At 40.3% G+C, this 15,064-nt stretch overlaps 2 protein-coding genes across 39 annotated transcripts in view; one reads left to right on the top strand and one right to left on the bottom strand.

Annotated features, from left to right (window-relative positions):
• Nucleotides 1-15,064, top strand: part of DPYS (dihydropyrimidinase) — a 461,295-nt gene that overhangs the window by 165,034 nt on the left and 281,197 nt on the right. The gene's annotated exons all lie outside the window — the stretch shown is intronic.
• Nucleotides 10,759-15,064, bottom strand: part of RIMS2 (regulating synaptic membrane exocytosis 2) — a 570,663-nt gene continuing 566,357 nt past the window's right edge. For all 38 annotated transcript variants that reach the window (XM_073229921.1, XM_073229922.1, XM_073229923.1 and 35 more), the window contains 2 exons: nt 14,029-14,168; nt 10,759-13,630 (listed from right to left, as the gene is read on the bottom strand). In XM_073229921.1, the coding sequence (XP_073086022.1) occupies nt 13,412-13,630; nt 14,029-14,168 (359 nt within the window). In that variant the 3' untranslated portion in view covers nt 10,759-13,411. The remainder of the gene's footprint in view (nt 13,631-14,028; nt 14,169-15,064) is intronic.

Here is a 15,064-nt window from a genome sequence, read left to right as displayed (position 1 = left end):
TTGGTGTCCTTATAAAAAGGAGAAATTTGGATACAGATGGAGGTGACATAGAGGCCTGGATGATGGATCTATGAGCCAAGGAACGCCAAAGATTGTTAATAAACCACCAGAAGCTAAGAAGAAGCCAGAAAGGATTCCCTAGAGTTCTCAGAGAGAACATTAGCTCTTTTTTTTGACCTCACAGTTTGGGTATTATTTTTTATGGCATCAGTGTTAGGTATTTGCAAATTTAGAATTCCTTAAAAATTTATTTACCTTTCTTGCTTGTATCTCAGAACTATCTTCTGGAATCTATTTTTTCTTTTTCTTTTTCTCTTTATATTACAACCTCTGTAATTTCCATTAGTGGAAGTTTGGAGGTCAACTTTCTCAGGTAAAATGTCTTTACTTGCCTTTGTTCTTGAGATGTAGTTCTGCTAAGTATTTCAATCTAAGTTGATAGTTATCTTTTTTGATTTATTTTTTGAATTGAAGTATGGTTGATATACAATATTATATTGGTTTCAAGTCTACAATATAGTGATTCAACAGTTATATACATTATTACATCCTCACTCCAACTACTGTAGTTACTATCTACCAACATAAAAAAATTACAACTATTGACTATATTCTCTATGCTATACCTTCATCCCGTGACTAATTTATCTTATGATTTAGATTTTATGCCTCTTCATCTCTTTCACCTATTTGACCCACCCACCCCTACCTCTCCCCCGTGGTAAACACTAGCCATTTCTCAGTGTTATGAGACTATTGCTGTTTTGTTCATTTTGTTTGTTTTTAGATTCCGCAAATAAGTGAAATCATATGGTATTTGCCTTTCTCCACCTGGCTCATTTCACTGAGCATAATACCCTCTAGGTCCATCCATGGTTATCGCAAATGGTAGGATTTATTTCATTTTTATGGCCGAATAATATTCCATTGTGTACATGTACCACATCTTCTTTATCCACTCATCTATTGATGGACTCTTAAGTTGCTTCCATTATATGTACCACCTCTTCAGGTCCTCTGCCTATTTTTTAATCAGGTATTTGGTTTTTTTGGTTTTGTATTTGAATTGTATGAGTTCTTTGTATATTTTTGGATGTTTATCCCTTATTGGATAAATCATTTACAAATATATTCTCCTGGACTGGCACACCTATTGGTCATCTCCCTGCTCCATTCTCTTCACTCTGTGACCAACCGTGCTTCCTTTGTCACTGGCCACTCATGAATGTGATACAGATAAATATTTAGATCATATTATTCCTTTCCTCTAAAACTTCAGTGGGTCCCCATTGTCTACTGAATAAACCCTCAATCCTTAATCTGGAATTTAAGAATTTCTTACCTTTTCCTCTCATCTCCCCTCCTGCTGCTCCTTTGCATGGATCTTACATGAGCACTAAACCAATTTCCTCACTATAAATGGAACGTTCCCTGAGTGGACGCCTCTCCTGCTCTCAGAATTAATTCCCTGTCCATGCTTTTCTTCCCACATAGGACTACCAAATTCCTGCCGAGATGCCACTTTCTTCATAGAGCCTTTGATCCCTTCAACCAGAAGCAACTCCACTGTCCTCTGACCCCAAGGGCATCTGCTCAGCTCTGCTTCTTGCTGTCACAGTAGTTCCTGCAGAAACTGCATCTCTTCTACTGGACAGCAAGCTTTCCTCGGTGCATTTGCCACATCCTAAACATCCTTGTCTTCCCCACAGAGCACAGTTCTTCACTGTCGGTGGTTTGCCATAAACATTAGTTGAGTAAAGAAGCACCAAGACGTGGCCTTGATTCACAGAAAAGCTGTGTGACTAAGAAGGGAATTCATGTGGGAATTTCACCTTTTGACAAAACAGAGCTATATAAATCCTAGGCAATAATTAGTGTTATGATTGTTGCTTTTTAGTTTTGTAAATAATAAAAAATGGGCCGTGATTTGGTTGTGAAATTTCATTTTATATGAATTAGAGACATACTGCTGGTGATAATAACCCCCTAAATATTAGAAACATCTGTAGTTCACCATCGTTAGCTTCCCCCTGAAAAGTCTATTAAAGAAATACTGCTAGACCCCAGTTGTATACTTACCATTGTTTATGCATAACACAGTAAACACTGGAGAAGTAACTGGAAACCCTCAAATCTCCCTGATGCTATTTCTTCCAGGAAAAAAAAAGTCATTATTAATGAAATGGACCCTTAAAATATTCTCCTTGCTCTAGGATATCAACTTCCAAACCTACCCATCTAACGCTGGGAATACAGATGACGTAATGTTGTACAGTAAGTAATGAGTGACCGGGGAGCTGGTGACTTTCTAAAAGGTGGGGAACAAAAACGCATAAACATAAACATGAACTTGCTCTGAGAACTCTCTGTATCAGTGATTCATAAAATGTGGTCCCCAGGATGTGGGGGGGACTTGGTGAAGGGGAGCCTAGTAAACATAATGCCCTTCATGTAATTGTAGATTAATGATACCAAAATAAAATTTAAAAAAAAATTAGGTCCCCAGACCAGTAGCACCATGAGCAACTGGATGCTTATTGGAAAAGCAAATTCTTGAGGACTTCATTAGACCTGCTAAATCAGAAATCTGGCACTTGTATCTTAATGAATTCTTCTTGGTGATTCTGATGCACACTCATGTTTGAATACCACTTCTCCAGATCATCTATTAAGATATAAAGTCATGAGAACTGAGTAGATTTCACTACCCAGGATGGTCAGAAAATATTTCTGGGCTTCCTGTTGCTCATCTGCTCATAACACATCAGGCTTCTAGCTGCAGTGACACAGGACTCAGCTTTAAAGAAAGGACTGGCATTATGGCTTAACAAATATCCTGAATTATAATAGATTATATTACCAATTACCTTCTTCCATTTAACCATGTTTCTGATCTCCCATAATTTTGGGTTGCAGAGCTAATTCTTTAAAGGTTTTTCCCTTGAGAGAGTACAATCAGTCTACATTATCGGTCATTTGTGGTGATAGTTAAATATCTGGCAGCTGACACAGCACAGACATCACCCAGTCTGAAAGGGAAAGCGGCCAATGAGAACGAGGCGTCAGCCGACTCGAGCGCACACCGACTTCCCACCCCTGCACAGCACAGCCATACCGGGGCTGCCTGCTGCTTCCCAGGCTGAGAGAATGGCTGTGCAGGTTTGTCCCTTCAGAAGGGACTTGGGGCACAGCAAAAAAGATCCAGGTAGGCAGTAACTATGGGGTTTTTTGGTTCAACAACACATCCGCAGAGCTCAGCACAGTGCCTAGTACACAGAGGATACTTATTAATATTTAAGAGAACATGTCGGAAAGCTTTATTTCTAAGTATTTAACTAATACCAATAAATATACTTAACATACAAGCTCTAAGTGCGTGTTCCTTCCTTACAAAGGTGTTTGAGTCTCCTTGGTTGCTCCTCTTGCCCCGACAGCTGCCTCACCCCCATGCAGGGGCAGGACCGTGACCCTGCGGAGGAAGCTCAGGAGCTGAGCCCAGGGACGCTCTGCTCTTCCATCCGGGACACTCTGCTGGCTCAGCATAAGGAGGCACAGCCAAGCAGTTTCATCCTGCGGGGCTAAGGAGTTAGGGAGATAGGTTCTGGGCTGTTATAAGCTAAAATTTGTGGGCTAGAGCACATGAGAAAAGGGAGCTGTACGGAGAGGTGACCCCAGAAGTCAGCAGAGAATTCACCTCAGTTCCTTGGCTAAAGGCCAGACTATGCATGAAAGGGCTAGACTCCAGAGATCAAATATTTTGAGGATATTAGCTGAAAGATGATGCTGGGAGATGGTGAGATTCTAGAGCAGCCAAAGTAGAGACTCCTCATCGAGTACTTTATATATTCAGTTTTGACTCCATAAAGACTGTGGCCTAGATACGAGGCCTTCAAACTAAGTTCAAAACTGAAATGACCTTAACAAAGAATGAAACAAGCCTGACAGAACCCTAAGAACCCACCTGTGACCTAATAGCAATGTGACTACAGAGAGAAGCACACCTGGGTACACTGCCGTCATTCACTGAAAACCAAAGATGAAGAGAAAACTTTAAAATCAGCCATACTTTTAAAAAAGTTGAAAAGGGGAAAAAAGGGCTTGGGTGATGGCTGACTTCTCATCAAAAATAATGGAGGCCAGAAGGCAACGAAATAACACCTTCAGAGTTCCGCAGGAGGGGAAAAAACTCAGTACAGAATTCTTCACCCAGCAAAAATATACTACAAAAATTAGGGTGACATAAAGAGATTTTCCGAACAACAAAACCCTAGAGAATTTGTTGACAGCAGACCTGTATTACAAGAAATGCTACGGAAAATTCTTTAAGCTAAAAAGAAATGATGCTGGACAGAAACCTGTATCTCCAGGACAGAATGAAAGAACCACAAACAGTAAATATTATTGACCCTTTTTCATCTCCTAATTTTTTTGAAAAAACATTGACTATTTAAAGCAAAATAATATATTGCATTATGGTGTTTTCTTACTTTTGTAGACAAAATAAATAACAATAGCAAAAACAATAGGTAGGGTAAATAGAATTTACTGTTATAAGGTTCCTACATTTTATGTGAGCTAAGAGAATATTAACTGTAAGTTGACAGTAATAAGTTAAGGATTTGTTTGTAATCTCTCCAAAAGCAACAATAAAAAAATCAATGTAAAGCAAATAGAGTAATTAAAACGGGATATTAAACAAAATGCATTCATCTAAAAGACAGGGAAAGAACAGATAAACACAAGTAGGTAGATAATTTGGAAATAATTCCATGATGGTACTCTTAAACCCTGTCATGTTCATAGATAAGCTGACCCAGAGAGGCTAAGAGTAAAAGGGTGGAAGAGTGAAGCCTAAGCAGCATTTCAGCACAAAGTAAAATCGCAGACAGGAATATTACCAGTGGCGAAAGGGTACTGCATAGTGATAATTTGGTTAATCAGGAAAATATAACCATCGTAGATGTTATGCAAGTAGTAACTGAGGTTGAGAGCATAGGAAGGGAAGCAGCTGACAGGACTGGAGGCAGCAGTGGGCAGACCTACCTGTGGCTGCAGATTATTATTACCTTGCTCGGTAACTGACAGGACCACTAGGCCATCAATAAGGAAGCTGAAGATTTTAACAATATCAACCAACTTGGTCTAATTAACATTTGTAGACCATTCACGCTGTACCCACTCACCTGACTCACTCTGAGCTCAGTGTGAGAACCAGGCACCAAACCCTAGATAAGAAAGCAGATGGAATTCTAGCTCAGGGCTAAGTGGTTTTTGAGTTTTCTTTCCCTCCAAGTTCCCTCCTTTCCCATCATCTTCTTCTCCTCTCCCTCCTTCTCCCTCTACTTTCTCTTTCACAAGGCAGTTTCTTGCTGCCTTCACTCCTAGACAGGCCCACGTCATCGATGGTTCTGGGTTTGGTACCCCAGCACATCATTATGGCCCCATTGCAGTCTACAGGGGTCCTGCTGTCTTTGGGTGGCCACCCAAGAAGCCACTGGGCAGCCCACCATTAGACCTGCAACAGAGGGGAGACCAACCTCCGGATGTGAGAATGGGAGAAGAACAGGCCCTATTTTTTTGCTTGGGAAATAACCAGAGAAGCTGCATGATAAAAACTCACGGATCTGCCCATGAGCCTTCTGTGGTCAGCCTGTCCCCATGCAGTGTTACCTTCCAGGAGCCGGGACTTCCTCTCTGCAGCCATTACTGGGCCAGCCCACACAGAGACCTCTCCCAGGGCATCTTTAAGGGCCTATCTTTTGGATGACTGTAGGATGCTGTCTGTCCAGCTGCTCCCTCTGAGAAGGCCCCGAGGTGCTTGCAATTCCTCACTGGGGTCTGTATTTTATGTAGACAGTGGATTGCTGAATCCACTCAGGGAAGATTCAACAAGACTTGCTTTAGGGAGCTCGGCAGAACTACCTCCAAACGCAGCAGCTGACAACCCAGCTTGGCCCTGAATGTTCCAGGGAACTATGTGTTTCCTTAGGAGGACTTGTAGCCTTTGATGAGACAAAACCAGCAAAAAACGAAATGGTCTTTAGGACATTCTAATCAATTACTTAAGCTTGTAGCAGTTGGCATTTACTAGCGTTTATTTTATATCACTCACAGGGCTATGTGTTCTAAATGCATTACCTCATTTAATCCCCAAGACAACCCAGTGACCTGGGTGGTTTTACTATTCCCATTTGGAGTTGTGTGTAGTGAGACTCAGAGAATATAAATTACATTGTCAAGGCTGAACACTAAGTGGCAATAGAGTATATCAGCCAGCAGAGTATGATTCTAAAAGCAAAACCCAAAGCAAACTAAACAAATAAGCTGCCACCCAAACTGGTCTGTGATACAGAAGTTACTCATTTACACTCTCGTAAGTCACCATTTCTTTTATAGTCATGACAGTGAGGAAGGAAGACACTGGGCATTATCAGACATTTTAATACATGTGGCCTAGAGTTTTTAAACTGATGTATTAAACAATTCCGAGGATTTAGGATGATTCCCCAGCAAGATTGGTAATGGCCAAAGAGGCATGGGAATATCTAGGAATAAAAAATTCTAATATTCCAACAAGAATAAAAGGGAAAGGCAGGCAAAACAGAAATATATAAAACAAGTATATGAATAAAAATAGTCTAATTCGGGAGAGGCTCCACTGATGAGCTCTGATGAGAAAACAAGGACTCAGGGCCTGTGCCTATAGGAGTGGCTGGAGGCTGAAGGGTAGGACACAATGAGGCTAGAAAAATGCTTAAGGTAATAAAAATGGCCCTTTTAGTTCTTTTGGGGCCACCATGCTTTGTTAGCACATAGATGGCAGAAGGAGGGAAATGTAATAAAGGCAGTAGGTCTGTATTCCAGCAGGTCATCTGAGAAAGGGCCTGATAAATGCCGTGAGGATAAAGCCAGGAAATGTCCAGTGGCTGATGGTAGGGGAAAATGGTTCTACAGTTGATTGAACAGGCCGATTTATTGCCCGAGGACCTGGGTTTGCATCTGAACATGCCACTATCAGATGGGGGACCTTCTTCCCATTTTCTAAACTCTCTGAACTACAGTTTCCTTATCTGCAAAATAAAGATAGTACGACTACTCACCTCATAAGGTAGTCATAGGATTAACTTAGATCATGTATATTAAAGTCATTTTGTAAACTATAAGGTATTACATGACAACAACTAAAATAACTATGATTGAAACTAATATTGTCAGTAGAGAATTATGAAGCTTTGATCTTGACCCTATTTTAGTCGACATTTTACCAAAGACATGGATGAAGATAGAGGAAACAATCTTATCAGATTTGCAGGTGACCAGAACTGGCAATGAAAGCGAGTACATTTGACAGTCTTGACGACTCAGTTTATGCTAGAGGTAAGATGGTTATAATGATTTTGGCAACCTGGACTACTTGATAGAACCAATGAGAAAAATATTTCCCAAGAATGAACTTTTACATCTGTGCTTGGCCCAAACCAAAATTCATAAGGACAAAGAGAAGCCATTCACACGAAGGAGGGTCTGGGAGAAATGGTCAACCTCCAGTCCCATCCTAAGGAACTATGCAAGGTGGCCACAGAGTGAATGACAGGTTGTGTTTATAGAAGTAGAGGCCACAGCATAGTACTCTCCTTGGGTGGGGCAAAGTCCCCCATCTGATACGGAGTCATTTGCTAACATAAGTATATATAGTAGGCAATAAGTATAGGGCCATGTGTTAGGAAGAAGAGTCGAACTGGTAAAGACTATGGAATGAGGGGCTTCGCAGAGCTTATTTCTCCAGGCACTTACCAAGCAGGGCTTGATGGCTACTTCTTAGGGCTCCTCTTAATGCTATGACAGTGTCCTAGGTAACCTCAGTGACTCCTCCAAGATTCACAGCTCCATTAGGCTTTTCCTGGGCCCAATGTATTAACTAGGACTCCTGCCTTCAAGTAGCAGGAATCCAACTAGCTACAGCTGGAATAGACGGACTTCCTTGGAAGAGCCAGGACGCAGCAGATCCTCGATTCTAATGGGATCGGGAATATGCAGCCTGTAGGACTGTCTTCCATCCTTGCCTTCACTTGGCTTTGTTGACTTTCTTCTCCGGTAATTCAATTTCCATCATATATATATATCAGAAAACATAGCCACTGGCAGCCCTGACCTTTTTTTTCCATCTAATAGTTTCTGTCACAAGAGATGGACTGTTTCTCTGGTACCAAGGCAAAATAAAATGAAACTAAAGATGACGAATCTTCACAACTAAGGATACAGATTGTCTATACCCCCTATACCACTGTCAGTGGGGCCAAGAGAACGGGATTAGTTAGAAAACGGCAGGTCTCATGGGAACAGGATGGATGGATCAGGAAAGCACCTTACTCCACGGCAAAATGACAGAAAATTGGTACTCAAAAAGCATTAAGAACACCACATGTTTAAAGGCTTTCTGACTCAACCACATGCAAACTATGAGCATAAACTTTAGACTCAGGAATCTTCCATGGCAATAACAGTAATCTTTCTGAGAATCACTGATGGAATATTTGTTGTTAAGTCTGACACCTATCACGTGCTCTGAGCAGGTGCTATGCTGGGAACAGAAGAACTACAGGTCCTGGTTCCTATATTCAAAGATCTAACAACTGAATGGGGTTAAGGACTAAGCAGCAATCTGAGAATCATTTCAAATACAATTATACATAGGATTAGACCTTATCAATTATCTCACCTACAAGTAGACCTTACACCAAGTTTAAATTAAAACTAACTTCTCAGAGAAACTGTCAAAGGCTCAGAAATAGCTCAAGCTGCAGAAATCTGTATTCAGTTGTTTATTCATTCGCCAGTATTCACTTAGGTGCTCACCCATACTTTAGACACTCTATAAGGTAGTAAAAGTTGTAGTCATAGTTCTCTTCCCTCAAGTTTCTTATCTGCTGCCCTGCCTTGTATGTCCTTCACCTCATGCCCGTCTCCCACCGCTGTCATCTTTCATTTAACTCTGGTACATTTGTTTAGATACCGGCTTTCCTTGACTCTCTCAACTGGGTTAAAATACTTTGCTGTGTGCTCTATAATACCACAGGAGTTTCCCTTTTGGAAAGTTATCATACTTGTCATTTTTTACCCAATGTGTGTTTTTAATAGAATGAAAGCCCTGTGAGGAGAGGGCCATGCTTGTTTGGTTCACTATGATTCCTAGAACTGTGTCCCAAAATAGCAGGCACTAAATATTCATTAATTTGGAAGATATTTACTGAGCATCTATGTGTCAAGCATTGTTCTTGGCCCTGATGATAGAACAGAGGAGAAAAGTGGACGTGGTCCTTGCCTTAAAGGAGCTTACATGTTGATCAAAGTGCTGCTTTTGATGGTAGAAGAGTATGTAACTCAAACTCCGTATTTCCCAGATGAAGGAATAAATGCTAGAAATTAAGAGACTTGAGTCCAGCCACATGGACAATGTGCACGGCACGAGTATTACTGTTCTTCTTTAATTTCCTCTTTCATACTGCTTCTCAATACACATTTCATAAACCAAAGGCAGGCATGTGAGCTTTTTTTTGTTTGTTCAGTCCATTAATGCCAGCAGGATGTTGAGGGCATCGTGAGCTGAGTGAGTGGGGACAAACAAGCAGAGAACATGATTTTTACAAGCACAGAACATTGAAGGTTAAGTCTGCACAGGCTTTGGTGCTTTCTTGAACAATTCTCTCTCAGTCCCCATGGGAGTGACACTGTGTCCTCCACTGTTGCCTGGGAGCGTTGGCATCGGGAGTTCCTGGGACAGCGAAACTGTTGGCATCAGTGGCAGCCACGTTGTTAGGGTTTCGCCAGGAACTAAAGAACTCATCCGAAAACGGAGTTGAAGGACGGGACTAACATGGGTCATTTCCGGGAAAGTAGAGGGCTTTTCCGGAGAGGGCATATGAGAAAGGCAAGGGGACTTTTATAATAAGAGTGTATGGACAGCAAAGAAATACCTCACTCGAACTGAAAAATGAAAAATACCGGATAGGTATGGGGGACTGGGCTGGAACTGAGTCCTTGGCAATGGAAGAAATGGCTGTTTCCAGGAATGGGGAGAGGACTAGATTTGGATTTCAACTGGATTTCTGATTAATCAAACTAGCTCTTAAATTTAGGGCTGGGGAGGACTCCAGTCAAAGCGCCGCTGGGGTGCTCTTCGTTAGAGCAACTGACCTACGACACGGAGAAACCCTCCCATGCATCCCCTACTCCCACGACAGAAGCCAGTCTCTGGGCAGGTTTGTTACAGGTCAGGTTATCACATGTCTCCCAAAATGAAAATGCAGCCGCCACCCCTCCAAAGCCGAAATGACACGTCAGTGGAAACACGCAGCGTAAAGCCAACCGCCCCCCTTGCCGCCTCCACCCGGGGACCGGCAGAGCCCGTGTGTGATTCTCTGTGACTCAGCCACCAGTCGGGGTGACACTGACACACCAATCTCACTCCTTCCTGCTCATAAAATCTGCGAGTCATTTAACCAGAAAGCACTCAATGCAGAATAACAACCTTTTTTAAAAAACAGCAACTTGTAATGAGGCCAATGAGCAGGAATCCTTCAGCATTTTAAAGAAATGCTCTACGGAGGGCTGTCTGCAAAGACCAGCAGTCTGTTTCTGCCTTGGAGAGGTAGCAGAAGTTTTTTCGTTGTCTTTAAACGATGTGTGAGGTTAGGGAATGGGTTGCAGCAGGCTTAGGGATGTGTGAGAAGAGAAGCCAGAGAAAGTCATGCATACAACGTCTGTAAAGAAAATGTTTTATTTAAAGTGTTAAATACCATCACCAGAATGAATTTGATTTACATCGTTGGTGTTCATTACAGGACTGATCTGCCCCTTTTTTTCTTTTTTCCAACTGGAATTCCCTTGACTTTGAAACACACTATGTACAGGGCAGCAATGGTCACTGGAATAGTGCTATTTACATGACTAAACCACAAGTCGAGGTGCAGACATGTGAAAATTAAAAAAAAATACACCAACTTTTAAATAAATACTGCATAATGACAAGTATGTACAAATATTCCATACGGCCATGTCCTTCTTATTAAAATTAGAAATAATTTATATAGGAATATGCACAAAAGATGATGTGACTGCCTCTTAGTATCAGGAAAATGGTAAATGTTTATTCTAAGGGAAAGTATAGACACTATAGGTCTATTAAATCAATTGTTGCTGGTACACAAGTGACTAAATTATTTCCATAAGGTTTTATTCATTCTTTTAACAACTTGACCTGGGTTCATCGTAGATCTCAGAAAGTCAAGACACAGTCTCAGTGTATTTCATATTGCACCACATAAAGAGAAGGTATTTTTAGTGACAACTTATTTTAACTTTTGTACCATACCAAGCATGACAGTTTTTAATAGTCAGTACTTAATTTAAAAAAAGGAAAAAAAAAAGCAGTTTTTGTGCATGGCCTGAAGCCAATGGCATGTATGTGGATTTCAAAAATTATTCTAAGAAATTAATACCAACCAGTAGGGACGTGTTATCCAAGTGTGCATAAAGAAACAAAGTATGGGTGGTTTATTCCATTAACCAGTGCCTTTTCCTCTAAATGGGGGAACTTAAGAGAAATTTGACCTTGCAGCAGCACCCAATGGTAATAGCTGTCTGTTAAACCAAAGGCAAGGGTTGACTTCAGGGGTTGGTGTGGACTTTGGTGACGGCATCAAAGAACTATTAATAGGCAGACGGACTTTGTTTGACTGTCCTAAAAATTGGAGCTTTAAAATTATTTGTTGCAAATTCACGCTTACTATATTTCTTTAGAAATATAATTTGTGAAAAATTGAACTTTACCACAGAAAAATGAATTAATAAACAGCCCTGTGTTTCAGGACTCCAGATTTTTAGCAGTGTTTCTATTCACATAGTAAATGGAAATTGGCTAAAGAAATTGCTTTGATTAATTAAAAAACAAAACCTAAGACCTCCTAGAAATAATACTCTAACCCCTGTATGAATAATGCTGGTGCTAAAAACAAATTTATTAGACATTACAATGGCCACATGATTTTAGGATTTTCCTGTAAACTGAACTTTGAAGGTGAAAATAAAATTACCATGCACTGTACAATAAATTGCAAAAGTTCAAATATCTTCTTTATCAAATACATGCTGATTTACTTTAATGTACTCCCAAGTCATGTTGCAAAATCCTTTTCAACATGCTTGAAATAAAGAAAGCTCTTAGTTTATTTTTCCCTTGAGAAATTAATAAATTCAGAAGCATCTATAGCTCTGAATCAAACCTGGGATGTAAGAGAGTATCAGGTCAAAACTTGTAACTTTTTTAGTATAATGTTCACTCTGGTAGAGAGAAAGAAAATGAAAGATTAAAAGAGGGAAAAGAGGAAAAGTGAGATAGAGACAAGGAGGAAAAGATGTGAACAATATGCACATAGTGAACTTTGTAAGATTTGTATATTTAATTTGGAAATAAATTTTCAATATACTATGCATATTTGTCGGAAAGAGAATTGTAAGTATCTTCTAGAAAGTATTTTATTTGTAATGTCTGCCAAAACACAGACTATGATTAGTTTAAAGAATAAACATGGTGTGTCTTTGTACCACCCTGTTGCATTCTCTCCCCCTTTTAAAACCATGCACTAGTGAAATTTATTTTTAAAAATAATATAAATTGTTGAAAACGGCTGATTTTTATTTTTATTTTTTGCAAGTTGCAGCCCCAAGAAAATAATTTAAGTATTCAGCTTAATCTGTGTCCATGCAAAAAAGGTTTCTTTAATTTCATTCAGTACAGTGTAGCCACAGAATTTCGTGTTTCAGAGTCCAGCACATCTTGGCCTTTGTGAACGGTGTGCCTGCTGAAGCTCTGAAGTCTGCCACTGTTCCCGTTGGACTGGCGGCTCCTGGTCCCCCTCCAAAGGAGGGCTGATGTCTTGTCCTGGCCCACTTCTTTGGTCTCTTGCTTTTCACCTGATGCTTCCTAGCACTTCATTCTTTGATTCATAACATGGTTTAATGGCTGTACAGCTCAATTTCTGTGGCCTAACAGGGCTTTGGGTTCAGAGAAAGGAAGAAAAAGGAATGATAAAAATATAAAGGTGCCATTGAAAAGGGCTTTTGTTGCATGAAACTGACTGATGCTTTGCAATTAATCCATGGCTCCAGATTGGACCAAAACTTGAGTGTTACTGAACTCCAAACCTGATAGTTCTTCACAGCTCTGCTCTTTCACCTGAGGGCCTTCTTTAGGGCACAATGTGTGCAACTTCCTCTGAGAACACAGGATCGCTTGTATCCCTAGAAACAGGCTCAGAAGACACAACATTAAGCATGCAGTGTTACCAGGGTTTGCGACCTGTGATTTTTTTTTTTTGTAACGCTGGTTCCTATGATAACAGTTTTACAGCTGCTATGAACGAGAGTAGGAAGGTCCAGTTGAACTTTCCAGAGATGACTGGGAAGCTCTTCTTGTCAGAGGGGCCAAGGTTGGATCTACTAGGGAGGAAGGGGGGAAAAGTTTGAACCACCCGATTACCATATTGGATAGCTCCAGTTCATCTAAAAGTATCTGGGCCACCCCCATGAAGGATTTGTGATCCATGCGGCCATAATCTCCCCAGACGATGATCTGTTGGTAAAATAGAAAGGTGATGAATGTCAGCATAATTACGTACATGAAAATTTGTAAACTAAAATACATTCAGTTAATGTGTAGACTAATATTAAACATTAAGTTAAATAGTTGTATTTAATTACTGGGATAGTTGTGCTTACCTACTAGAATCCACAAGCACACTAGAAAAACTGTACTGGAGTGTTAGGATGATAAGCAGTCCAGGGAGCCTGGGGTTTATGTGTGATGGCGTTTGCAAGTTCACTTTAAAGGAAACTACAGTGTCTACAGCATTGAAGTTTCATGATAATTTCAGCAGTTAAGAACAGAAAAGAATGTGATAACAAAGATGGTGGGTACAAGCTTTGACTCCAAGAGAGTCACAGGTAAGAGATAAACAATTTGGTAAATACCTGTAAAACTTTTCCTTGGGGACTTTCTTCGAAAGATAATAGCTGCTGGTAAAGGGGTTCCAGCGTTTTTCTTGCCACTTTTGTTTTCTTTTTGGCTATGCAGACTCCATTATCTAATAGATACACCTTTACATACGGTGCTTGGGACAGAAAGCAGAAGAGAGAGAAGTGAGGAGTAGTGGCGATGGAGCACCCAACCCCAGGTGACAGCAGCAGCAGCCTGATCGTAGGCGGAAGGAGCTAGCAATCAAGTGACTGGCTTTTCTACATTAGGTCAAAATAATTAGATACGCAATAGGTGACTATTAGCCATTCACATAGTTTTAGGCAATGTTGACACAGCCTCTGAGTTGATTACTGTTTTGTGATCAACTTGTTACACAGATTTGAACATTGCATTAATAAGGTGAAATGCTTCCAGTCCTGAACAATATTCAAGAGTGATGTCTTCATCTTTCATTTATCAACACTTAGATCTAATTATATTGTCTTATTCACCCATCCCCACAAGTGATTTTTTTATTATTCAAAAGAGTTTATTTATTGATGGTGGTATGGGTACAAATCATAGGTAGTGCTTGATGTATACGATGTTCAAATTAGCTGAGAAGAGGCAATTAATTAGAATTCCATAGCTTGAAATTTATCTGACAGACTCTTCATAGAAGCATTTTTATGCATGTACAATTTATGACCGCTTTATAGCAGAGCGGGTTGATTAGCTCCAAGACCATTATAAACACAAAGGTCTGAATTACCACTGCAAGGTTGTACAATGGGTGATACATATTGTAATTTAGAATTTCTGCAAAGATAGGCAAGTTAAGAGATTCAAAATTACAGTTCAGTCACTGGGGGCACTGTGGTGAGAAATCAAGTTTCGGAATCCTCTGTAACTGTTCTATACATCAGACCCAACGTTCTATACATCTTTGTACAATGTAGCTAGAGGCTGTGGCATTTTCTGTGAATCCACACAGCTTAGACTATGGCATTTCAGTACAAAATATGTGATAAAAACTTACAGTGTTGCCTC

This window comes from Manis javanica, chromosome 2 (assembly GCF_040802235.1).
Source record: "Manis javanica isolate MJ-LG chromosome 2, MJ_LKY, whole genome shotgun sequence".
Lineage (NCBI taxonomy): Eukaryota > Metazoa > Chordata > Mammalia > Pholidota > Manidae > Manis > Manis javanica.
The sequence above is the reverse complement of the archived record's forward strand: the minus strand, read 5'-3'. Positions and strand labels throughout refer to the sequence as shown.